This window comes from Lathyrus oleraceus, chromosome 4, assembly GCF_024323335.1.
Source record: "Lathyrus oleraceus cultivar Zhongwan6 chromosome 4, CAAS_Psat_ZW6_1.0, whole genome shotgun sequence".
NCBI classification, from domain to species: domain Eukaryota; kingdom Viridiplantae; phylum Streptophyta; class Magnoliopsida; order Fabales; family Fabaceae; genus Lathyrus; species Lathyrus oleraceus.
Window position 1 is genome coordinate 351,051,492 of NC_066582.1, and position 25,252 is coordinate 351,076,743.

At 34.4% G+C, this 25,252-nt stretch overlaps 2 protein-coding genes across 4 annotated transcripts; one reads left to right on the forward strand and one right to left on the reverse strand.

The window, feature by feature from the left end:
* Positions 1-691: 691 nt before the first annotated feature.
* Positions 692-10,095, forward strand: LOC127075439 (ATP-dependent zinc metalloprotease FTSH 12, chloroplastic). 2 transcript variants are annotated; one of them, XM_051016897.1, is made up of 19 exons: positions 692-1,161; positions 1,406-1,590; positions 1,737-1,963; positions 2,648-2,925; positions 3,441-3,518; positions 3,622-3,864; positions 4,304-4,444; positions 4,547-4,714; positions 5,158-5,270; positions 6,372-6,588; positions 6,906-6,977; positions 7,527-7,646; positions 7,727-7,843; positions 7,929-8,105; positions 8,390-8,509; positions 8,609-8,683; positions 8,844-8,951; positions 9,328-9,408; positions 9,706-10,095. In XM_051016897.1, exons 1-19 carry the CDS (start codon positions 787-789, stop codon positions 9,781-9,783), a joined length of 2,973 nt encoding a protein of 990 aa, XP_050872854.1. In that variant the 5' UTR covers positions 692-786; the 3' UTR covers positions 9,784-10,095. The 2 variants fall into 2 exon arrangements, with proteins under 2 accessions (XP_050872854.1, XP_050872855.1); XM_051016898.1 differs by having other exon boundaries at positions 693-1,161; positions 2,651-2,925.
* Positions 10,096-10,285: 190 nt separating this feature from the next.
* LOC127075440 (peroxisomal 2,4-dienoyl-CoA reductase [(3E)-enoyl-CoA-producing]) lies at positions 10,286-17,493 on the reverse strand. Of its 2 annotated transcripts, XM_051016900.1 has the most exons (3): positions 16,853-17,493; positions 11,326-11,721; positions 10,286-10,658 (listed from the first exon to the last, which is right to left on the reverse strand). In XM_051016900.1, exons 1-3 carry the CDS (start codon positions 17,073-17,075, stop codon positions 10,633-10,635), a joined length of 645 nt encoding a protein of 214 aa, XP_050872857.1. In that variant the 5' UTR covers positions 17,076-17,493; the 3' UTR covers positions 10,286-10,632. The 2 variants fall into 2 exon arrangements, 1 of the variants encoding a protein (XP_050872857.1); XR_007786448.1 differs by lacking the exon at positions 16,853-17,493 and adding an exon at positions 12,095-16,844 and having other exon boundaries at positions 10,286-11,721.
* Positions 17,494-25,252: the final 7,759 nt, after the last annotated feature.

Consider the following 25,252-nt stretch of genomic DNA (forward strand, 5'->3'; position numbering starts at 1 on the left):
AAGAAATTACTGCATTATCCATGTGATTTCTATAATCTCTACAACCCCAAAATTTTCTCCCATGGTTCACATTGTTCATATCACTGATAATACAAATAACACTTTCATCTTGGCAACAACACTTCACCGTCTTGTTTCTACGAAACATATATCCAACTAGCGCAAAACTTTGATTATTTGACATTGAAGCACTACTTGCATTCTTTGACATCAGGGAAGCAAACGAAAAAACGCAATAAACAATAAAAAAGAAAGAAAACGAAAGCTGAAAGATGAAAACGATCTGAAAATAAAAGCCGAAAGATAAAGATTAAACCCTAGAATCTGAAAATGAAAACTGTAAGATGAAGAATCAATGTTAAGTCAACAAGTTACATTTGCCTACCGTCATGCCACATAGTCACTACTTAATATTTTTTTGACAAAAAATAATAAAATAAACTATTTAAAATAACATTTAGTTAAGAGACTATTTCCTAACAATTTTTTAAATTAAAGAAACATTTAATTAGTTTAAAAGATCCATGACTAATTATGTCTAGTATATTATAAAATTTATGAGCAAAGTAGTTACTGAAATGTTACACCAATTTGATGTCATCTTAACTTACTAAAAAAAGTAAAATAAAATAAAATAGTATTATCTATTATTATTATTATATTATTATTATTATTATAGAAATGGAACAAGAGATAGATAAACCCCTCCATCATCGACTTAACTTAAACCCCAAAATTCCCAAATCATCAAAACGAGAATGAAACCAAGAAGCTGAAAAGCCATCAATGGATCTCATTATTTCACATACCCCAAACCCATTTCTTATTTCGTCAACACCACTCCCCCCAACTCTTCAAAATTCTAACTTTTTCACGTTACCCGCACCTTTCACCAGCCGCAGAAAGTTCAAGCTTCGAGCTTCATCTACGCCAGACCCAAATGCCGCTGACGGCTCTTCTTGGTCACAGTCATTGGAACGCGCTTCCAGACGCTTCTTGGTGAAATTCGGAGATATGGTGAAGAAGGAGACGGGTGTTGATTTGGGAGATGGTGTTGTGAAGGCAGGTGAGTTTGTGGACGGTGTGAAGAATTTTGGAACTGAGTTTCCAACTCCTTCGCTGTCCAAGTTTCTGGATTGGAACCGGTTCGAATATTGGAAGGTCACCCAATTCAATTGCTTTCTAATGAGATTTTGTTGTTTATTTCATTCACTGACACAGCTTATGAAAATTACTTTGAGAAGAAATATAGGATAGCATTGAATTGACTATGTTGGCAGTTATGTGTTTTCTATCTTAGAACTGTTTGTGGTCTGCTAAATTTTTTTTGTAGAAACATGTGCTATTGTTATTCATTTTAAAAAAAAAATGTGAACTAAAACAATAAAGTTTATTCTTGTACCAGAATGTCAAGAATTGGGAACCTAGGAGAATCGGTGCTTTAGTTCTGTATATATTTGTTGTGGCATTTGCTTGTAGAGGAGTATATGTAGCAATTCGAGCACCATACCTAAATCGCCAAAGGAAAGAGTTGACCGAAGCCTACATGGAAGCATTAATTCCCGACCCATCCCCGACTAACATCAGAAGGCAAGTCAATCGTAGTTTATTCTCATATGCTTTTAATACGTCTGGCACTTATTTGTTACATAGTATAAATAAATATAAATTTGACATATCAAACTGTTTTAATGTCTTGTATACATTTATCCATGGTTTTCGTCATTTAATTGTAGACTTAAGAAGGGTTTGTGGAGGAAGACAACGCCGAAAGGCCTTAAAATGAAAAAGTTTTTTGAAAGACCCGATGGAACACTTGTTCATGATACCACTTATGTTGGAGAGAATGCTTGGGAGGATGATCAAGAATCTTTTGCGGAACATGTAGAACAAACTATAGAGGATGATGAAAGGTCCGATAGTGAAGAGAAGGAAGAACTAACCAAAGACCTGGCCATTTCAGGTTCTCTTTAATTTTTAAAAAATTTAGTTATTTTATTTTCTTATGGTTAAATATATCTTCTCTCTACAAAATTATGAAATTTCGTTTTTTTGTCCCCATTAAAAGATATTGCACTTTGTAGTCTACAAAATTATCCTTCAAGCAGTTTAGCCTCTACTATAAAGTCAATATATAATTTTGAGTGATTTTTTGCAGGCATGTTTAGAACATTATAAAAAGTTCCTCCACAAAATGAGCTCAAAATTTGGTATTTTGGTCTAGTTTTTTCTTTATTTTTAACTCGAGTTTTTGGCGTTTAAAAATTCGTATTTAATTCATTCCATGTTAAAAATTCTAAATTTTGAGGTAGAACTTTTTATAATGTTCTAAATATGGATGCAAAAAATAATTCAAAAATGTATGTTGGCTAAAAATCAAGAACTAAAACTATTAACATGGAATGTATCCCTTTTAGGCGGACCTAGTACTCTCTTTGTGAGGATTTGCATGTATCCCTTTTAAAATTCTCATTACTGAGGTTACTTAAATAGCACTGGGCTGGATATGGCCATAATAATAATATGAATCAAGCAATTCTATTGGGGTTTGGTTTTTATTTTTATATCTGTCCAATGGGAAACATATTTCAAAGTTTTCTTCCTTTTAATTCTTATTCTTATTGAAGTACATTTTCATGTTTGAAAGCAGGCGAAGATCAAACCGAGGGCACATGGCGCGAAAGACTGCATAAATGGAGGGAAATCCTTGGAAAAGAGCGTCTCACTGAGCAATTAAATTCCTTAAATGCCAAATATGCAGTTGAGTTTGATATGAAAGAGGTTGAAAATAGTCTTCGCAAGAATGTGGCAGAAAAGGCAACAGCCATTCAGGGAACAAGAAGTCTGTGGATAGCTAAGAGATGGTGGCGCTATCGTCCTAAATTTCCTTACAACTATTTTCTTGATAAACTTGATAGTTCCGAGGTGGGTTTATGTATACAATTCTATTGCACTTTATGTTCTAGTACCTCTTAACACTTGTCAAATCACTAACTATAATGACTTTGGCTAATAAGTTTTAAAGTTGAGGTGCAGTGTCTCTGTTCTAACTGTTAGAATAGAAAGAGTAGAGAACATAGATTGAATTTCATTGAGAATTCTGTTGTATATTCATTGATTGAATTCAGTTACAAGAGGATTAGGATTTATATAGACATGCTAATCCTACACCCTTAGGCTATCTAATCCTACACCTCATCATAACTAACATTGAGTTAGTTATGATGATGTGGCACAAGGAGCTACTAGAAGCTCCCTAAGGGGACAGATAGCATAACTAACACTGAGTTAGTTACTTGCAAGATAACAAATGAAGGTACATATCTCAAACTAACTAACATATGAACATATGAATCCTTATATCTAGTCAAATTTTATGCACATTAAATTTGAAATCAAGTATTGTTAGGAGGCAATTGCTAAGCTATTGTTTTGGACAGGTTGCAGCTGTTGTCTTTACGGAAAACATGAAAAGATTATATGTGACAATGAAAGAAGGTTTCCCATTGGAATATGTTGTAAGTTACTTAATAATTGACACTGCTGATCAGAAATATCAAATCTATAAGGTTCTCTTGCTGTTGGGGGCATCTGATTGATTAACATGATTCTTATCTGTAGGTTGATATCCCTCTCGATCCTTATCTTTTTGAGATTATTACAAGTTCTGGAGTGGAAGTAGATCTCCTTCAGAAGCAACAGATCCATTATTTTTTGAAAGTTGTGATTGCATTTTTACCTGGAATACTAATTCTATGGCTTATAAGGGAGTCTCTGACCCTTCTGCACATCACTTCCAATCGATTTATTTACAAGAAGTATAACCAACTCTTTGATATGGCTTATGCAGATAATTTCATTATGGTAAGCTTTTGATACCACATAAACTGTAGAGAATAGATCACATCAAAATTATAGCATTTAGTTGAGTTTTCCCCCCCGTAAGATGTGTTGGTTATTTTTGTTCATCAAAGCCATTTGGAATATTCTTATAAATACTATTGCTATAATAAGGTGGTTTTATCCATGAAGCACGTACAAACACAAACACGACGACCCCATTAATGATTTAAGGAAACTAATTTGATAAGTCTATATTTAAATTTAGTGCTCTTTTCTATTGGAAAGAGACACCTATTTACTTGAATTTTCATATTAACATTGACCCCTCTGAAGTTGTAAATGCTGACGCAGGGAATCCAAATTTAAATCAAGTATCTGGTTCAAATTTTGTAATATTTTGTCGTTTTATACTGCTTTACTATCCAAGTTTCTTTACTAGTTATATTCCTGTGTTTTTCAGCCAGTTGGAGATGTTGGTGAAACAAAATCTATGTTCAAGGAAGTTGTGTTGGGAGGTGATGTTTGGGATATGCTGGATGAGTTGTTGATCTATATGAGAAATCCTATGCAATTCTATGAAAAGGATGTGAAGTTTGTTCGGGTAAAATATTTGATATTTGCATAGCCAGTCATTGTCTTCAATGATATGTTTCAAGTGACATACAATACTAGGTAAGTTGTTTGATGAAAAACCAAATTGCAGGGTGTTCTACTCTCTGGACCTCCAGGAACAGGAAAAACACTTTTTGCAAGGACACTTGCAAAACAGAGTGGATTGCCTTTTGTTTTTGCTTCTGGTGCTGAGTTCACAGATAGTGAAAAGAGTGGAGCAGCTAGGATTAATGAGATGTTTTCCCTTGCTAGGAGAAATGTAAGCAACTAAGCACCAGCCACTACTAGTCTCAAATGCAATTTAAAATTTCAATGAGAGTCCGGGTCCCTTTTTTTTATTGCTTTATCTTTGTTAGAGATGCTCTTGCTGAGATTTGTTTGATCCATTTTTACCATTTGTCAAATAAATGGAAATTAGATGTTTTTAACATGTTTCAAATCCTTAATTACAATTTTAAAAGTATGAGTACATTATTTTATAACTGTTTGCCCCAAATCCTTTCCACTATAGCCTTGTGGCAGTTGATATTGTAAATATCCCTAAAACTTTGTTGTAATTACATATTTCTTCAATAGGAAACATTTTAATCCTCTCAATATGTAAGCTTAACATTTTTAACTCGGCTCATTTTATTCAATGGGTGCTGTTTTCATTATAGCTTAAGCATGGTAGGTTATGAATATTATTTATTTTTCCTGCAGGCACCTTGTTTTGTATTTGTGGATGAAATAGACGCCATTGCTGGAAGACATACTAAGAAGGATCCACGTGGAAGGGCAACTTTTGAGGCTCTTATTTCACAGCTTGATGGAGAGTACGTTATTACTATGTGTTGGCATTTGTTCAGAGTATTGCAAACTATTTATTTTGTAATTATTATTGCGGTAAGACTATATAAAACAAACTATGTTTTGTAGTTGAGACTCGTGCTTTCAACATCAAATGTCTTTATTTTTTCTCATTCAGCATGGGTAAAACAGACTATGCTGTGTATCCACAACTTTACCTAAGTAATTGTAAAAACCGTGCCTATCTCATGGAACCACTATTCACAGATGACATTTTTTCAGAAGCCATTGTTCATCTTTCGTTTCCGCCTTGTTACAGTTTACCAATTTGTTCTCTACCCCTTCTATTGGCAGAAATTTTTCCAGCCAGAACATTCTGGTCTACCTTACCCTGAAGTTTCAAGTTCAGAGGCCTGCTGAAGAGCTTGCACACTATTAGAGGATAAGGTTCAACTAACAATGAGTTAGTTGAAACCCTCCAAGATAAGTTTATAATGATTTTGCTACACTGCACTGTCTAACTAATCCCTAAATTTTAGGAACTAACTAACAGAAATTTAGTTAGAGTTTTGAGCTATTATATGATCTATAAATAGATCTAACATCTTGTAATTACACAACATTCACAATATTGAAAACTGAGAAAGATTAATTTTAAGAGTTCTCTTTATTGAATCCATGAGATTCTCACAAATCTAACACTCACGAACTATCAAGCATCTGCATTTCAAAAACCTCTGCTACATGTGATAGCGCCTCCAACGAGATTTCTGACCATTTTTCTTAAAGTTAAGTTCATATTTACCCCTTGTTAAACCTCGAAAGTGGAACCTCTATTTTATAATATTATGAGGATCTAGTCCTTGTATATGCTGTAACACCCCCATTTGGATTTTTCCCCATTGGTATCACATACTTTTCATAGTTGTTGCCATTTTAAGTCACTATTGAAGGTCTATGTGTTGAAGAACCATCCACTTTACAACTAATAGTCCACCCTCTTTATATGATGTCATATTAATTTCTAGTACTTCCGTCTTATCATTTTGTATGAAGATCCATACTGATTGCATCTTCATTATATTTTTTTGTTAATGACTTTTGTAGTCCTCTGTTCATTAATTTAGGAAGGAAAAAACTGGTGTTGACCGTCTATCCCTCAGACAAGCGGTCATATTTATCTGTGCCACAAATAGGCCAGATGAATTAGATCTTGAATTTATTCGACCTGGACGAATTGATCGGCGTCTATTCATTGGCTTGCCTGATGCAGATCAAAGAGTCAAAATTTTTGACGTGCACAGTTCTGGAAAGCAACTCGCAGAGGATGTGCATTTCACCAAGGTATATGTGTTATCTATATATTTAGTTTACTGCTATCTCTCTTCCCACTTCCCCTCTCTCAATTGAACTTTCAGTTGATTTCTTATCTTCTCTAAATAGGCACATCATCGTTTAGAGGAATTGTTAAGTCTCTTTAATAAGAGAAAATAGAGGCATAATATTGTGTAATTGTGTGCCTAAACTACACAACAGAGTCTGAGTATTTAAACCAGCGAATCCTAAGCCTTGTATTTATTAGAAGCATAGATTAAGGTTTAAACCAGCGAATCATATCAATTGTGTTTTTTGCTGACTATACTCTTTCTGTCCCTGAACAGCTTGTTTTCCGTACTGTTGGATTCTCCGGAGCAGATATAAGAAACCTTGTCAATGAAGCAGCAATAATGTCGGTAGGTTTGTGTTTGTGCAGCATAAACAATTGTAGGCTTATAGCTTACTATTCTTCAAATTTCACCTCTTGCATAGACTAGCTCCCCTCGGTGCTTTTAGATATAACTATCAGAAAAGGAAAATAAGATTAAACTATGTAGGATTGTAAATTATATAAGGTGGTAAGGTTATTATGTCTTGTTCATTTTCTGTTTTTGTTTTTCTTCCATATTTAAGTTGGATAAAGCATATATAATATACTTCGATTCTACACGACCATTATTTTACAACAAAATATAGAAGGGAATAAAATATATCAATTTCTTATAGTTACCAAGTATTGGTCCTTTTTTGTTTCGTCTAAGCAGTCTATTAAATTTTATTCATTCTTAGTCTTAATAAATAATTCATACACAAGTCGTTTAATATTATTTCAGCATCTTGTATTAATTTTGACAATGACGATATTTTGATCTTGTTATTTGAGAGTAATCTATGATGAAACATGAAATTAAAATTATAGCTTTTATGTTTCCCTTATTTTAATCCTATGAAGTTGTTGGTTTCAGGTGAGAAAAGGGCATTCCAAAATTTTCCAGCAAGACATTGTTGATGTTCTAGATAAACAGCTGCTTGAGGGTATGGGTGTTCTTATCACCGAGGATGAACAGAAGAAGTGTGAAGAAAGAGTATGTTTGTCTTTTGTAATTTTTACTGTGGATCTAATATAGTGAAACATTCTGTATTTAATATTTTTGCTGTACTATAGGTATCTTTTGAAAAAAAGAGACTGCTTGCTGTACATGAAGCCGGTCATATTGTGCTTGCTCACTTATTTCCTCGATTTGACTGGCATGCATTCTCACAGCTTCTGCCCGGTGGTAAGGTATGATATGATATCTGGTTACAAAATGATGATATTTGATTACTGTTACTATCGCTTTGTATGAACTTCTGTTTGACTTATGCAGGAAACTGCAATATCTGTTTTCTACCCTCGAGAAGATACGGTAGACCAAGGTTATGCAACTTTTGGTTACTTTAAAATGCAAATGGTAGTGGCTCATGGTGGTCGATGTGCTGAACATGTTGTATTTGGTGGTGATATTACTGATGGAGGAAGGGATGATCTAGAAAAGATAACAAAGGTAAGTACTATATTATTTTAAGATATGTTTGTTACCTCAAGGAAATGATTGACATTGCCGATGTTATTATGGACTGATTTTAAGGCATTCTATTAGGTTAAAGAATAAAGATAAAAAGTTTTCATTACTTCCTATGGTAATCTTTGAAAATAAGAAACAAAGTGAAAATCAAATGGCAGTTTTGTAATACTTGTAGTATTCTCTAATATACTTTTGCTTATAAAACACCAACTAACATGTGTATCAAATTTAGTCAGTTCACTTTCTTTTAAATTTGATTTCAGATTGCTAGGGAGATGGTAATCAGCCCTCAAAATAGAAAGTTGGGGTTAATAGCTTTAACAAAAAGAGTTGGCTTAGTTAATCGGCCAGACACTTCAGATGGCGATTTGATAAGATATAGAGTAAATCCTCCTTTGAAACAGAAATTTTGTTTGTGTACACCACTCTTTGTACTGTTAACTGAAAATAACATTTGATATTTTTTTTATATTCCTGATTAGTGGGATGATCCACAAGTAATTCCTACAAAAATGTCAGCAGAGTTATCTGAGCTATTTATGCGGGAGTTGACAAGGGTAATATTCTTTTACTTTCTCTCTATCTTTTTTGCATGGCATTTGAAGTCAATCTTGAATCAAATAAAGCCGCATGTTCTATGTTATCACGCAAGTAAAGGGAACATTTATGTGATCCCTATACTTCAATGATTTAAAGTTGTTTGATACGCTGTGACAGTACATTGAAGAAACTGAAGAACTTGCAATGAATGCTTTGATGGATAATAAGCACATCCTAGACTTGGTTGCAAGAGAACTATTGGAGAAGTCGAGAATAACTGGATTGGTAAGCTATGCTCTATATTTTTGCTTTTTCGTTCTCCTTAAACTAGAAGAGGTGGTGCGGTGACTATAAAAAGTACTCATGTTTCACTTATGTCAAAGACTAAACTAAATGAACTGTTTTTTTTTTTGTTTTGTTTGAGGAATAGTTTTATAAGATGTTCAATGGAGGCCTAAAATTGGTTTTATCTTTTGAACATCTCTGAGGCACATAATCCTACTTTACCTTATGGGTAAATTTAAGTTATTTATGAAGAAAGATGTGGCAATGATCAAATTTATGATACAAGCTTATTTCTTTTGGAATTTATTTCCCCTACGCCTTGAGTTTGATGCTTTTGGCCTTTCTTCTCTCTTCCGCTGAAACACTGTTTCCACAGGAGGTTGAAGAAAAAATGAAAACAATGTCTCCGGTAATGTTTGAGGACTTTATTAAGCCATTCCAAGTAAACTTTGAAGAGGTACTTTCTTGACCCTACTCCATAAATTGGTTTAAAAAGTTGCTGATTTGGTATTTTGGGAAAGAGACATGATTTGTATTTGTAAAAAGATTAGAAATCACAATGGATTTTAACGATTACGATTGATTGACAGTATAAAAAAATCTTTAAAAGAACGGCATGGGATGAGCAGATTATGAGTGTGCATTGTACACTTAACTTATGTTTTGTCATGAATATTACTAATTTAGAATTGATTTGATTTTCTTCTTTATTGCTCATTTGGAAGTATACCCCGTTTTCCTCCAAACAATGCAGGATGGATCATTACGGCATAATGGTAGTCTACGGTATGAGGCACCTGATATATATCCGGCTCCTCTCCATAGATGTTAAAGCATTAGAAACTCACATTTGAAGATATAAGCTTTTCCATTAGAAAATCAGCACTTCTACACATTCACGGAACAATTGGGGAGAACATAATGGATGGAGCTGTTATTCAACCAACAGCTGGTTTACCTCCTCAATGTCTAAAACCAATTAGCATTGGAGACCTTTCACATATCCTCGGCCATGTTTTTGCTAAATTAAAGTAGTTACGTTGTCATGTATTTCATAATGTTGTAATTCTGTATTCAACTCTGGTGGTTGTATAAATTGTATTAATAGTTGAAAATAAAGTTATAAGCTCAAATTTTAGTTTTATTCAGTATGAAGCTAATTAGATATAATTTCATACATCTGGTTTTAACAGTATTACAGCAGAATTTGCAAGCAGTTCCAACAATCACACTTTTTTTGTTGGATGTAGCCACAAGTCAGAATTTATAAGTCTATGTTTGTACTAATTTCAATTTATTTATTAAGTTTCCATAGACAAATTTTCTTTCACATATTTAAACAAATTTTAAGTTTCCATAGACAAATAAACAAGGAATAAAATAATTCACTGTTACAAATACCTAGGGTAAATAAATGCAACCATTTTCAAGACAACTAGATGCTTATTACTCAGCACTGAGTAAAAATGAAAATGAAATAGAAGAAAAGGTACTAATTTAATATATTCTTTAACAAAAACTATATTCTGAAATTTCAATAATCATACTTCTCCCTGACTTTGAAGGAATGTGTTTCAAGGCTTTCAGATGATCCCAGCAAAATACACCATTAAGTCTCATATCAAGGTTTGCAGATTAACTCCACATGCATGATGTTTTAAAAACCGAACCGGTTATCAAATCAGTGAGGGTGCTGGATCAATCGAACTGCATGACTAAATCGAATTAAATCGGATAACCAGTTAAACAAATCGGTCTCTATAACAAAACTATATACTATTTATTAAATCAATCGAATCGATTGACTCGATCTCTAAAAAATATTACGACACCTACAAAATTTCAGAGTATATTTAAGTTAAAATTATAAATATAATCATCACACACAACAAAATAGTACAAAATACAACTCCGAATAAATTTTGAACAAAATCTAATTACAAATAAGAAAAATTATTAAATTTTTTTTTAATCAAAGTATAATTATATTTTTATTTTATTTTATTTTTTAAAATTTTATCAAAACGGTGTCATTTTGTCTGAAAAAAACATTATTATATCCGCCGAATTTCCAAAACTGACGGTTCATTGATTTTTATCGGTTCTAGTCGGTTTCTACTGGTTGAATAGCATATCCGATCCAACAATCAAACCACACCTCTTTAGTTCCCGTTTTGACCGATTCAACCGATTAGTTGGGTCCAATATTTAAAACACTAGTGCATATGAACGTGTTTCAACATGGAGCTAGATACCTTGTATTGTGCCATATAATGAACATACACAAAGTTAGTAAGCTGCATCTTAACCTTGTTACAAGATTGAAGTAATAAAATAAAATAAAATATTTGGGTAACCAGACAAATTTGCTAACCTGCATTTGATACTAGGTAGAGAGAAGCCATTGCAATATCCCATTTCTCACCAGGTTTATATAGAGGCATTTCGTCTCTGGATTTGCTACCGACTCCTTCAGGATCCATTTTACTAATGCCAGGAGTGCCACTTATTGGACCTGGTGCAATCCCATTGACTCTAATATCATGATCTGTTCCCCATTCCAGTGCCAAGTTCCTTGTAATGGCATCAACAGCTGCCTTAGCTGCAGATACGTGAATTTGATACCAAGTTGCTGTGTAATGCAGGGTAACACTAAGGTTCATTATTACTCCTCCGCCACTAGAAGAGTCCCTTCCTGGTCCCCCTTTCTTGAGATATTTAAGTGCTTCATGGCACATAGTGAATGTACCAACAGAATCGATATCCAAAACTGTCAACCACACTTAAAATTCATCACTAATTCATTTCTCTTATTCAATTTTGGAATATTTAAAACAAGATGTTAAATCATGTAAATGAAGATGAATTAGTATGCAACAATAATAAAGAAGAGAAAAAATCAGTTAGTTTTCCACAACTAATTAACTCTAATCCATTGGAAATTGATTTTTATGGTTGAAAGTTAGTTTCTCGCATGCTAAGAAAAGTTAGTGTGTGAATGGAGCATAGTAGCTTATCATAGAAGTAACTAATCATGTATATAAGAATTGCTTGTACTTGGCTAAGTTTTTAATGAGAAATTTCAATTCATATATTCATTTTAAATACTTCAATATGGTATCAGTAGAATCAATGAACATTACCATCATCTCATTCAATCTTCTTTGTTGATTATGTTTTTCATCCTTTTCTTCTCTGCAACTTCCGTTTCGGTTAATTGCAGTAATTGTAGTGTGTTTCCTCTTTTCTATTCATCTTTGTTTCGTATTCTTCTTCTTCGTCATCGATCCAAATATGCCTCTGCGCCTTGCACCATCAAATCAAGTTGATCTTGATTCAATATACTATGTCCATCCGAGTGAAGGAACCAATTCAGTCAATGTTACTCCAAAGCTTGATGGTTCAAACTATCTTGCATGACACAAGTCAATGAAAGATGCCCTTGGCGCCAAGAACAAGTTGAAGTTCGTTGATGGCTCAATTCAAATTCCTCCTGCAGACGATCTCAATTTTGCTCAATAGAAAAGATGCAACCATCTTGTTCATTCTTGGATCATAAATTCGGTTAGTGATCAAATTGCTTCCATTATTGTTTTTTATGAAAATGTGATGGATGTTTGGGATAATTTACGTGAAAGATTTTCCAAAGCTGACCGTGTTAGGATAGCTACACTTAAATCTTCCATTAACAGTTTGAAACAAAACTTAAAATCTGTATTGGAATATTTTCTTGAGTTGAAGGGATTATGGGAAGAACTTAACTCTCATCGTCCCTTACCAATGTGTACATGTTATCATAGATGTCGTTGTGATGCCATTAAAAATGCTCAAGAATAGAGATTAGAAGATCAAGCTATTCAGTTTCTTACAGGGTTGAATGATACATTCTCAGTTGTGAAAACTCAGATTTTGCTCATGGACCCTTTGCCATCCATCAAATCTACTCTCTTGTGGTTCAAGAAGAAGGTAATCACAAAAAATCTAGCTGTTGAAGACAATTCAATCTTGGTTAATACAGCTCATAGATCTGATTTCAAGCATAAAGTTGGTTTCAATACTGGCAAAACCTCTGCTAGAATATGTACTTTCTGCAATAGAAGTGGACACACCATTGATTTTTGCTATCAAAAGTATGGCTATCCTGACTTCAACAAAAACAAATCCTCTATCAATGCCAGTCAAGTTGTTCATCACTAGCTCCAAGTGGGATAAAGGTTCCTTCTGCTCCAATTAATCATGCATCAATTTCTCAAGCTCAGTATGACCAACTCATCACACTGCTACAAAAGTCTAACTTGAATTCTTCAGTTCCAACATCCATCACCAATCAAGTTTCATCTAGTCACTCACATGTTGAACCAGTTTCAGGTATCATGTGTAATACAGTTTCCAGTCCTACTTTATCTTCTTCTTCGTGGATTTTGGACTCTAGGGCCAATGACCATATATGCTCCTCATTAAAAATGATCTGTTCTTACTATATAATTCAGCCAATTTTAGTCAAGCATCCAAATGGAAATTGTGTCATAGTTCAATATGCCAACAACATTGTTTTTTCACCTCTTCTTTATGTTCATCATGTATTATATGCACCAAAATTTAGCCTTAATCTCATTTCAATATCAAAACTGTGTCAAAATCTAAACTGCTCTGCTGTTTTTTTTGTCAAACAATGTCTATTGCAAGAACTGAACACCCAGAGGATGATTAGTTTGGGTAGTGAGGAGAATAGCTTATATAAATTACATATAAAGGACACACATCTTGAGGCCAATGACCATGCTCAACCCGCCATCACTCAGTCCCTAACTGACCAAGCCAATGCATATCACATCACTAGTTCTATTTCACATTCCCTTACTACAAACCTTGTAATTCCCATGTCAGCCCTATGACACTTTAGATTAGGACATGTATCTGATTAAACAAATGTCACAAATATTGTCATATAATCCTACTTGTAATATTTGTCACATGGCTTAGCATAGAAAGTTACCTTATCCTACAAGTTATTCAATTGCCTCTAACAATTTTGGCTTATTACACTTTGATAATTGGGGATCTTTTGTTATACCTTCCATACACGATCACAAATATTTTTTGACCATTCTTGATGATCATACAAGATTGGTATGGATCATTCTCACGAAAACAAAATCTGAGGTCTCCACACAAGTTCAAAATTTCATTAACATCAACCAATTCCACAAAACACCAAAAATAGCCAGGTCATATAATGGCCCTGAATTCTTACTTAATCAGTTCTATGCTTCCAAAGGCATACTTCATCAAAAATCATGCGTTGAAAACCCTAACCAAATGGAAGGGTTGAAAGCAAACATCAACACTTGTTGAATGTTGGTTGAGCCCTTTTATACCGGTCAAAATTACCTAAACCATATTGGTTGTTTGCTCTTCAGTTTGCCACTTACATTATCAATAGAGTGCCTACACATATCCTTCAAAACCAGTCACCTTACCAGGTCATGCATAATGAACTGCCTGACATCAACTCCTTTAAAGTTTTTGGTTCACTATGCTATGTTTCCACTCTTCAAGCTTATAGAACAAAGATTGATCCCAAAGCAAGAAAATGTATCTTCTTGGGATACAAAACTAGTATGAAATGGTTTTCTTTTACTTGACTTCCACACCAATGAAATTTTCGTTTCTAGAAATGTTACATTCCATGAACACATACTTCCTTATGAACCTTCATCCCAATCCTCTTCTACATCATGAAACTATTTTCCTTCTGAACATGATCAAAACACCACTACTCAACATGAAACTTCCACCACTTATCCAACCCACGTGATTTCACCTCATTCCACATCCAACTTAAACAATGACCAAACCACTGATTCAATCAACATACCTTCACCTCATCCTACACCAACCCCAAACCATGACCAACATATTCAAATCTCATATAACTCTACTCAACCCCAGTCTACAACTCACCCTGAGCCACCTACCAAAACCTCTTCAAGATTGAGACATCATTCCTCTTATTTGCAAGATTATAAATGCAACTCTACAGCTACTTCAGACAAAAAATTCAAAGATATTGTTTATCCTTTGACTCAATTCATTTCTCATCAAAAGTTATCTCCCTCACATTCACACTACTCTCTATCACTAATGTCTCAAACGGAACCAAAAACATACTCTGAAGCATCCAAACACGAGTGTTAGAAACAAGTCATGCAATTGGAACTCAATGCTCTTGAGAAAGTAGGTACATGAAAATTAGTCGATTTACCACCAGGAGTCATGCCTATTGGCTGCATGTGGGTATATAAGATCAAGTATTTGACAAATGACTCCATTGATAGATTTAAGGTCATATTAGTTTCTAAAGGCTATAATCAGATAGAAGGCCTTGATTACTTGGACACTTATTGTCCAGTTGCAAAACTCACCACAGGCAAATTTATGTTAGCTCTTGCTTCTCTTCATCATTGGCATTTACATCAATTGGATGTAAATAATGCCTTCTACATGGAGATCTTCAAGAAGATGTTTACAAGATGTTTACATGACTGTGCCACTAGGAGTATCAACATCCAAACCCAATCAAGTGTGTAAGCTTATAAATCCCTTTACGGGCTTTAACAAGCTAGTAGGCGATGGTATGGAAGACTTACAATGTTTCTTCTTAATCATCAACATCAACAAGCCATCTCAGACCATTCCTTGTTCATCAAGGCAAGCTCGTCTTCTCTTATTATCTTATTGGTGTATGTTGATGATGTCATTTTGGCAGAAAATGACTTAAAAAAATTCACATCAATCAAAAGATAGCTTTGGACAATACCTTCAAAATCAAGGATTTAGGCAATCTGAAATACTTCCTAGGCATTGAGGTAGCTCATTCAAAAGAAAGAATATTGCTATGTCAAAGAAAGTATTGTCATGATCTTTTGGAAGACTAAGGTTTCATTGAATCCAAGTCAATCTCTACTCCATCTGATCCTGCAGTCAAGCTTCATCAGGATTCAAGTTCTCCATATTCAGACATTCCTGCATACAAGAGACTTGTAGGTAGACGGTTGTACTTGAATGCAACAAGACTAGACATAACATTCTACACACAACAACTGAGTGAGTTCTTATCTGCTCCAACTATGACTCACTTCAATGCAGTATGTAGAGTCCTCAAATATTTCAAGACATGTCCAGGTCGAGACACACTGTTTCCTAAAGATTCAACTATGCAACTCAATGGATATTCAGATGTAGATTGGGGAGGGTGTTTAGATACTAGAAGGTCAACATCAGGTCAATGTTTCTTCCTTGACAAGTCACTTATTTCGTGGAGAAGCAAGAAACAGTTGACAATCTCGAGATCCTCATCAAAAACTGAGTACAGAGCCCTTGCAACTTCCACTTGTGAACTATAGTGGGTTTTGTATCTCATAGATGATTTGAAGATAAAATGCACAAGGACACCAGTCATATACTGTGATAATTAAAGTGCTTTACATATTGCAGCTAATCCAGTATTTTATAAGAGAACAAAACACTTGGAAATTGATTGTCATATAGTGAGAGAGAAGCAAAGCAAATGAATCATGAAATTGCTGTCCATAAAGTCCAAAAATCAATTAGCTAATTTCTTTACTAAGGCCTTACATCCCCAGCAATTTAATGAGCTGCTATCCAAGTTGAAAATGGTTGACATATATACCAACCATGAACTTGTGGGAAGATATTAAATCATGTAAATGAAGATGGATTAGTATGCACCAATGATAAAAAAGAAGAAGAAAAATAAGAATTGCTTGTACTTGGCTAAATTCTTCTTAATTTGAATACTTGAATACAAGGTTGTATTTAGTTGTTGAGCAAAAGTATAAGTGAGGTTGAATAATAAGTAAGTATTGGAGAATACTGACCAGTTCGAAATCCATTTGTGGAGAGATCCTCAGCCGCAGCAAGAAAATTACCAGCAGCAGAACTAATAAGAATATCAATCTTTCCAAAATGTTTGAAAGTGGATTCAACGACTCTGGCAGCATCTTCCTGCATCCTGACATCACCGTCAAAGCCAACGGCCGGAATTGAAAGTGACTGGAGAACAGAAACAGCGGTTTGAAGAACTTGTTTCCGACGACCCATGAGAGCAACGGAAGCACCATGTTTCCCTAACTATGTTGATATTTCAAACCCGATTCCAGATGCTCCACCTGTTATCAATGCTACTTTTCCTTTCAATATGTCAGATTTGAATGGTGACTCCATTGTTTGATCGCTTCTCTTCGTCGGTGTTTCGTTGCGGACGGTGACGGCATAAATGTCCGGAGAAGAAATCCCAAGTTATACCCATTTTTGGAAGGTATCTTCTCATGCAAAACAACGATAAAATATTCTAAACAAATCTTTAGAGATACTCTCAATAATAAAATACAAGATGCATACTCGTGCGCTGCGTGGGATGAAAATTAATTCTCTATTTTTTATGCTAAAATTGTGTGGAGTATTAACGGTTTGTTTGTAGTAATGGAAATGGATGGAATGGAATGAATAGAGTGGTGTTATATTCCATTGTTTTGGTTTTTAAAAAAATGAATAGAATGAAATGGAGTGTGATGGAATCAATTCCATTTTTTAATCCATTTTTCATTTTTCCAAATTGAAGTGTATCCAATGGAATGAAATCAATTAATAATCCAATTATAATTTTATCCTAATTTTTTTTAATTTTATTAACCATTCATATTCTTCATTCTTTCATTCATGTGGCATTTTTCTATTCATTCACCGTAACTCTTCTCTTTTCAGACCTTCTTCTTCTACCCTAACAAGGTATGTCATATTTCTTCTTATTTTTTCACCTATTTATATGTATGTTCTATTGATTTATTTTCATATTCATGTGTATTTCAATTTTTAGAAATTAGGTATGGTACTCTTGTGTGCTTCTTGTTGCTTTTTCCTATTGTTACGTGTCTTTTTCTACAATTATTGTTCATGGGTTGTTTTTCTTCATGATTTATAATGTTAGTTAGTACTATATAAATTGGACTTGCAGAGCTATATAATATCTGCTAACATTTTCGTAGCATATAGTAACATACTTGCAATAAAAATTGGATTCTTAGTGCTATAAAAATAGGATTTATTAGCCAGACTTAATTTTGTTTATTAAGTATGGTGTGAAAAACTTATGCACTTGGTAAGTATTTTGTTTATTAAGTTTATATATTTTAAATTTATGACAATATGTTTAATTTTTTTTAAATGTTAAGTTGATATTTTTTATGATTATATGTATTATTTTATTGTGTGAATGTTGGATCTATCAATATTGTAGTATTTTTTTATCTTAAGTGTTAAGTGTTCAAGGGTATAAATGGAATAAAAAATTATAATGTCTTTCCGCCCCGTCCAATTTCCAAACAGTGGAATGGAATATTAGTTCCGCTCCGTTGTAAAATATCTAAACAGTGGAATGAAGTTTATGTTCCGTTTCGTTCCACTCCACTCCATTCCATTCCGTTCTATTATGCTCCGCTCCGTTAGTTTTAAATTATCCAAACATAATCTAAAAGATTAAACTAATTCCTAGTCAAAATTTGTTCAAAATAATAGGACAACATATTGCTATAACGACACCATATCAATCAATTATATATCAATTACTAAAACATGTAATTAAATGTCCTAAAACATCATTTCTTTTTTTTCTTCAAAATTTTACAAATGAAAAAGGACTAATAAGTAAATAACAAATGTCCTAAATATTATAACTTTTTTCATCATAACTTTGGAAGGCCTTACAAGGTTGCTGAATCTAGCTATCTCTTAAAACAAATATCAGTCTCTTAGACTTTCTGATAAATTACAGTTTGATATCATTCGATTCATAAATGATTCGATTCGAAGACAATATAGTTATTTTGGAAGAAGAGAATTGGGAAAATCTTTGGTCAATCAAAACCATCCTTCATGATTTTGAGTTAGTTTCGGGTTTAAGCGTAAATTTCAACAAGAGCAGAATTGTTGGCATAAACTTGAATTATGAATTTCTAAAAGTAGCTGCGAATTTTCTATCTTGTTCCATTGCTGATCATCTTTTTACATTTTTAAGTATTTCCATAGATGTTAATCTCTGGAGAAGAACTACTTGGAAACCAAATCTTTTTAACCATTAAAAATGGTCAATTTTTGGAATGGCAAATTTGTTTTCTATGATGGAAAAATCATTCTCTTGAATTCAATTTTAAATTCTCATATGTTATTCAGCTTGTATTTATATAGAGCTCCAAAGGTGGTTATCAATGAGATCATCATGATTCAAAGAACAATCCTTTGAAAAAGGGAGGAAAACAAGCGTACAATCATTTAGTTGGCTTGGTCATCGGTTTGTCAATCCAAGGATCAAGGAGGTTTGAGAATAATTCACTGTGAGTTGTTTAACAAAGCTCTTATAAGCAAATGGGCTTGGAGGATCCTAAATGATAAAAATTCCCTTTAGTTAGCCTTTCTCTCATTTCGATATGTTGACATCAAAGGTCAAATGTTATATCCTCATTGGTTATCAAGTAACCGAAATGCCTCAATTTGGTGGAGGGATCTCAAGGTTGTAACAAATGGCTTAGGAGAGGTTGAAAGTTGGTTCAATAAGAACATTTCTTGTAAGCTTGGATCGGGATCATCATATGATTTTTAGAGAAACTATTGGCCCGGGTTTGTTTCATTGCAACATGCATTGCCTCACTTATTTGATGAACTTCCAGTGGCTTCTTCAAGATCAAAAGTTAGCTCCATGGGTGATTGGCTCGGGGGAATGTTGAATTGGAATTTGAATATTTATTTTGACTCTCTTTCTGTGTTGGCTAGGTCAGATTTTACTGATATCTCGTGCATTTTAGAAGAGGTGACTCTATCTCTAAAAACTTTTGATTCCTCTATCTGGCATGGTGAACCTAAAGAGTTCTCTGTGAAATCGTCATATTCATGTTTGCACCATTAATCATTCTCTTTGTTTACCATTCCTTCTTATCTTGTTCTTGCATTAAAAAATAATTGGAAATCCAAGGTTCCTTCAAATGTGCAAGTTTTTGTTTGGAGGTTGCTCCTTAATAGATTGTCGGTTCGCTCTGAGCTAAAACGTCGCGGAGTTGTCAATGGATCTCATGAAACGGTTTGTCCCATTTGTTTCCTTCGTGAAGAAAGTGCAAATCATCTCTTCTTTTTTGCACTGTTTTTGTCTGGATTTGGAATAAGGTGATGAGTTGGTTGGGAATTACGGGGTTTCCGGTTTCATTTTCTGTGTTGGACCATTATTCCAATTATGATTTTTTTGGGTAGGAAAAGTAAAGAATAAATTTAGAATGATATTTTGGTATTTAGTTATATGGGGTTTGTGGCTAGCTAGAAATGCAATTATGTTTAAAGGGGAAATTCTTAATGAAAAATAATTATTCTATTCGATTAAAATTCGTTCTTGAAACTGGTTTGGGGCTGCTTGTATATGGTCTAATCACTCTAGCTTAGAACGTTGGCTTGACAACCCTTTATTATGTTTTAGCCTTGTGGTTGTAGGTTAATGTCGTTTATGGCTTTTGGATCATTTCTCGGTTCTCTTGTATTGGGTTAAGTATATCCTTTATACTCTTTTCAATATATTCTTTTATTTATAAAAAAATGCAGCCTTAGTTGAATATGTATTTTTTGTATTATTATGTGGAGAACACACACACACACACACACACACACACACACACACACACACACCACGCACGCGGGTGCATGCGCGCACACACACACACACACACACATATATATCTTTGTGTGTATGTGTCTTATAACACCTTAATCCCGGACTCAATATTTAATAAAATAATCTAAATAAAAATCCACAATTAGAGTGTCACACACGCTTTAACATAACATTAAAAATATCAAATACTAAATAGTCATGTAAAAGTAAGCAGGGGAAATAAATAAGTGCGACATAAAAGTCTTGAAAACCAAAAACTCCAACATAAATAAAGCATAACACAAATAACGAATGACATCTCATCCCCATTACTACATATTAGAGCGACTCCTCTAAGACCCAATGATAAAATCTAAATAGGCATCGACGCCAAGCGGATACTCATGTACCTGATTGCCTGTACCCTCGAAGAGTATAGATGCCATAACAACAAATAAGGGTGAGAATATATCTAACGAATGTTAATTGTGAAATGAAGCAAAGCAGGATAGTAATAACAAATTATAAATCATCTAAATCACACTTAAACATAATCTAATGCCATTAACTCTAATGCCATCAATGGGATCAACTCCTTCTCAAATGCATGTGGTACCAAAGTCACTGGGATCAAAGGTATGTTACTGATATTCCAATGTCTTTGGTTCCTCTATGTACTGTGTCCATCTCTAGATGTGAGACCGCCATAATCCCTCTCTAAACCAGACCATCACTGGACCGAATTCCTACCTATCTCTGAAGTACATGAATGCATGATCACAAACAACCTAAAATTTAACATCATCATCATCATCTCAAAATCATAACAACTCACAAGTCTCAATCATTCATGAAAGGTTCCACTATTAAACCCATAATTCGCCATACTCGACCATCACTATAATCCATCTCTAGATTACTATGCTCAAAACGTAATTTCAGGCTATCACTGTAATCCATATCTGGATTATATGCTCAAAACGCCATTCCGGACCATCACTGTAATCCTTCTCTATATTACTATGCTCAAAACTCCATTCAAGACCATCATCGTAATCCCTCTTTGGATTATTTCCAAAGAAATATTATTGCATTATCTTTCCAACACAACTGACGGCATCTCAAACTGACTTACGAAAGTCAAGTTATGCCTAAAATAAGGCGGTTAACCCCTTTTTATGCCTAATTGTGATTTTCCGCGTTTTTCACTTTATTGAACAGATCCAAAACTAGACTAATTCGCTCAATTGAGTCCCGGCCTCCCAAAAACAGAGAAGGTTAACCATGGATAATAAGAATTCAAATGTTACTGGTTTATATTTTCGCCTTATAAAAAGACTTTATAGCCAAAACCTTATGCTATGTATGAGATAATCTTTAACTATGGTCATAGATCGGCCAAAAACTATGGTCATTACAAAATTGAGAAACCAAACGACCCAAATAGAGTCGTTCAAATTCCAAGGGAAAAATCACAACTCTACAACAACAGTCAATCAAATATGCAAAAGAATTCATACGATAAAATCATCACCACTACAAGGTTATAAACATACAAACAATAGAACTTATAGAGACCTTAGGGGATTTATTCCAAATTCCCTTTTAGGGTCTCAGAGCAATCACATACAAAATACCTATATACTCCAAAAAAGCATCTAAATCAAATATAATGAATAAATCACACTAACAATTAAATAAAATACTCTATTTAAAAGTTGGGGTATTACAATAGAGTGGAGAGACCTATAAGGTTAACACTCCAACGCTCAAGTCAGTAGGTGTGGAAGAATAGTGAAGTATAACTTTTATGGTGGTTGGTTCTCCTTGGAGATTGTGATACTTCAACTTTGGGGACAACAGGGGATTGTGAATTGACCTCGCAGGTTTCCTTCCTATTGTAACACCCCAAATTTGACTAACTAATTTAATTGAATTATTTAGAATTTTATTTGATTAATTAAAATTTTAAATGATTTGTTGTGTGGTGGTGGGGGTAAGCGTCCTTGATGTAGAGGTATAGAGAGAGTAAAAGTTTAGTATAATTGTTTAGAATTAATTAGAATGTTACTAATTATTAGAATAAATAATATTTTATTTGAATTAATTAAATGAAATAATAAAATGATAGAATTGAGCCAATGCGAAGAATTTGGAGAAATAGAGGGGAGCAAGGAGTTAGGGAGTTGGGACAATAGTGTGTATTAAGAAAATTGAGGGTTAATGAGGTAATTGGGAAGAAATGTGTAGAAAACCCCAAGTTACATTTGAAGGAAGAGAGTTCCGAGAGTTTGAATTTTGTGGTGAGAAGAGGCAAAGGCTATGGCTAATGGAAGACTCCATTGAAGAATTTTAAGGAACTTTTTCTGGAAAATCAAGGTAAGGGGGGAGAGAGAGCTATCAATCTAGAGGTGTATTGCATGAACGGTAGAGCTGAGAGGTCCTTAATCTCTTTAAGGAAATTAGGATGTGATTGATTCTGAATTTTATAAGTTTTGATGTTGTTGGATGTTATAATGATGAAATTTGTGTGCCTATATGTGTATTATTTCCTGTTTTGAGGTATGAATGTTTCCACAATGTTTGAGGGTTTGGAAGGTTTTGGGATAAACATGAATTGAGTGAATTACATGTTAGTCATAGATAAATGATGTATTATTGATTTATATGTTAAGAGATGATAAAAATCCATATGTTTTCATGTACAATGATGTATGGTATGTCTTGGGACTATTAGAGGTCAAAACTTGGGGTTTAAGGTCTGATGAACGGCTGAAAAACACGAGCGATCATACAAAATCGTGAGTAATTTGGAGTTTTCTAGGCACTACTATGGATCGTATCATATGCTACGGGCGATCGCAACAACATTCTGGTTTTTGTACCAGAGGCGTGCCCAAGGGGGGGGGGGGGGGCGCACATCAAAAAATGGGAACACGGCCCAACAAAGCGCAATCGCACGCTCGCATGATGGACAAAACAGAGTCGCCAGCTGAAGCTAGCGAAAATATACCTGAACGTATCGCACACTCGAACATACAACAGAGTTGCCATCGAACTTTATTTATTCCCGAAGGAAAGGGAAACATCAATAAAACCCCGGGGAAAGAGATATGCTGGGTAAGGAAGTCGATTATGCAAGGGAAACGTATTAGCACCCCTAACATCCATGGTACTCCATGGGAACCGTTTTGATTGTTCTCACTCATAGGTGTTATATCTAAGTATTACTCGCAAAAGATTAAGGGAAAGGAAAAGAAATAGATAAAGTGCTCGGTGATATTGGGGCCCTCATGCCTACGTATTCTCATAGTGCAATGAGGAATTCAGAGCCCCGTAGTTCAAAGAACTAGTGGCGGGAGGTGAAAAGGATTGTGATCACAATATGGTCTAAGCTAAAGGGTAGTGTTTTGAACTCCAACAAGGGTGAAAACATGAACCCAAGAGTGAAACTGGCTTTTAATGATACGCGGGCTAGCATGGCTGCCGATACAGGGTAAGCCCAAAACAAGGAGATTTAAGTGTTTGGAGACGATCCAAATAACTCTTGGTTCACGAGGTGATGCAGGACGGAGCACAAAGGATTAATGTATTTGTCTCAACGATACCTGGTGTATCACATGGAGTGAATGAAGGTAGAGTATGAATGCATCATGGAGATGGACGAAATAAAGTGACCAAAGTTATAGAAATGAAGTATTTGGTAACAGTGACTGAATACGTGTAGTTTGAAATCAAAAGGTTAAGGTATATTGGAATCCATAATAGAAATGAGTTTTGTACCGTAGAGGGAAACAACGTTAACCGATACATGGACTAGCATGACTGCCACTATCTTATGTTTAGCTAAAAAAGAAGAGTTAAATGTCTGGGTATGAGCCAAACAACTCTAGGGACAAATGCAGATTGCCGCTATATCATCCTAAAAGGGTGTATATGGAATTCTAAAGAAAGATTATTTCACCGTCAAAGGAGTAATATGTCACTAGGATGAACGGTTCAATGATTGAAGGTAGATAATGGATCGTGAAAGATATGAATGATGCCCTAAGGCTGAAAGAGGAATAATTAAGAGTATGCTCGCCAAGGATTCACATCCTTGTGCCTACGTATTCTCATTGTGCAAAGAGAAAATCAGAGCAATCGTAGTTCATAGAACCACGAGAACAAAGAGAGAGATAGAAAGTGATGAAAAGTATAACTTGTACCAACAGAATGGTATCAAGGGAACCCACAAATGGAAAGTGAACTTGGAACCAAAGAGTAAAACTGGCGTTTATCGATATGTGCGCTAGCATGGCTGCCGCTATAGGGTAAGGCCAAAAACAAGATGAATTAAATGTCTGGGTACGATCCAAACAACTCTCGATTAACAAGATGGGCTGCCTCTATATCATCCTAAAAGGGTATATGCGGAGCCCAAGAGAAAGTATTATTGTGTACAAGGAACAATATATCACTGGATGGGGAACAAACAGTTCCAAATTAAAGAAGAATAATATCTTGGATCCATGAAAGAGATAGACTCTAAATCGAAGAGTAAATCGGTGTTTAAACCAAAAAGACTGAATTAAATGTTTGGGGATGATCC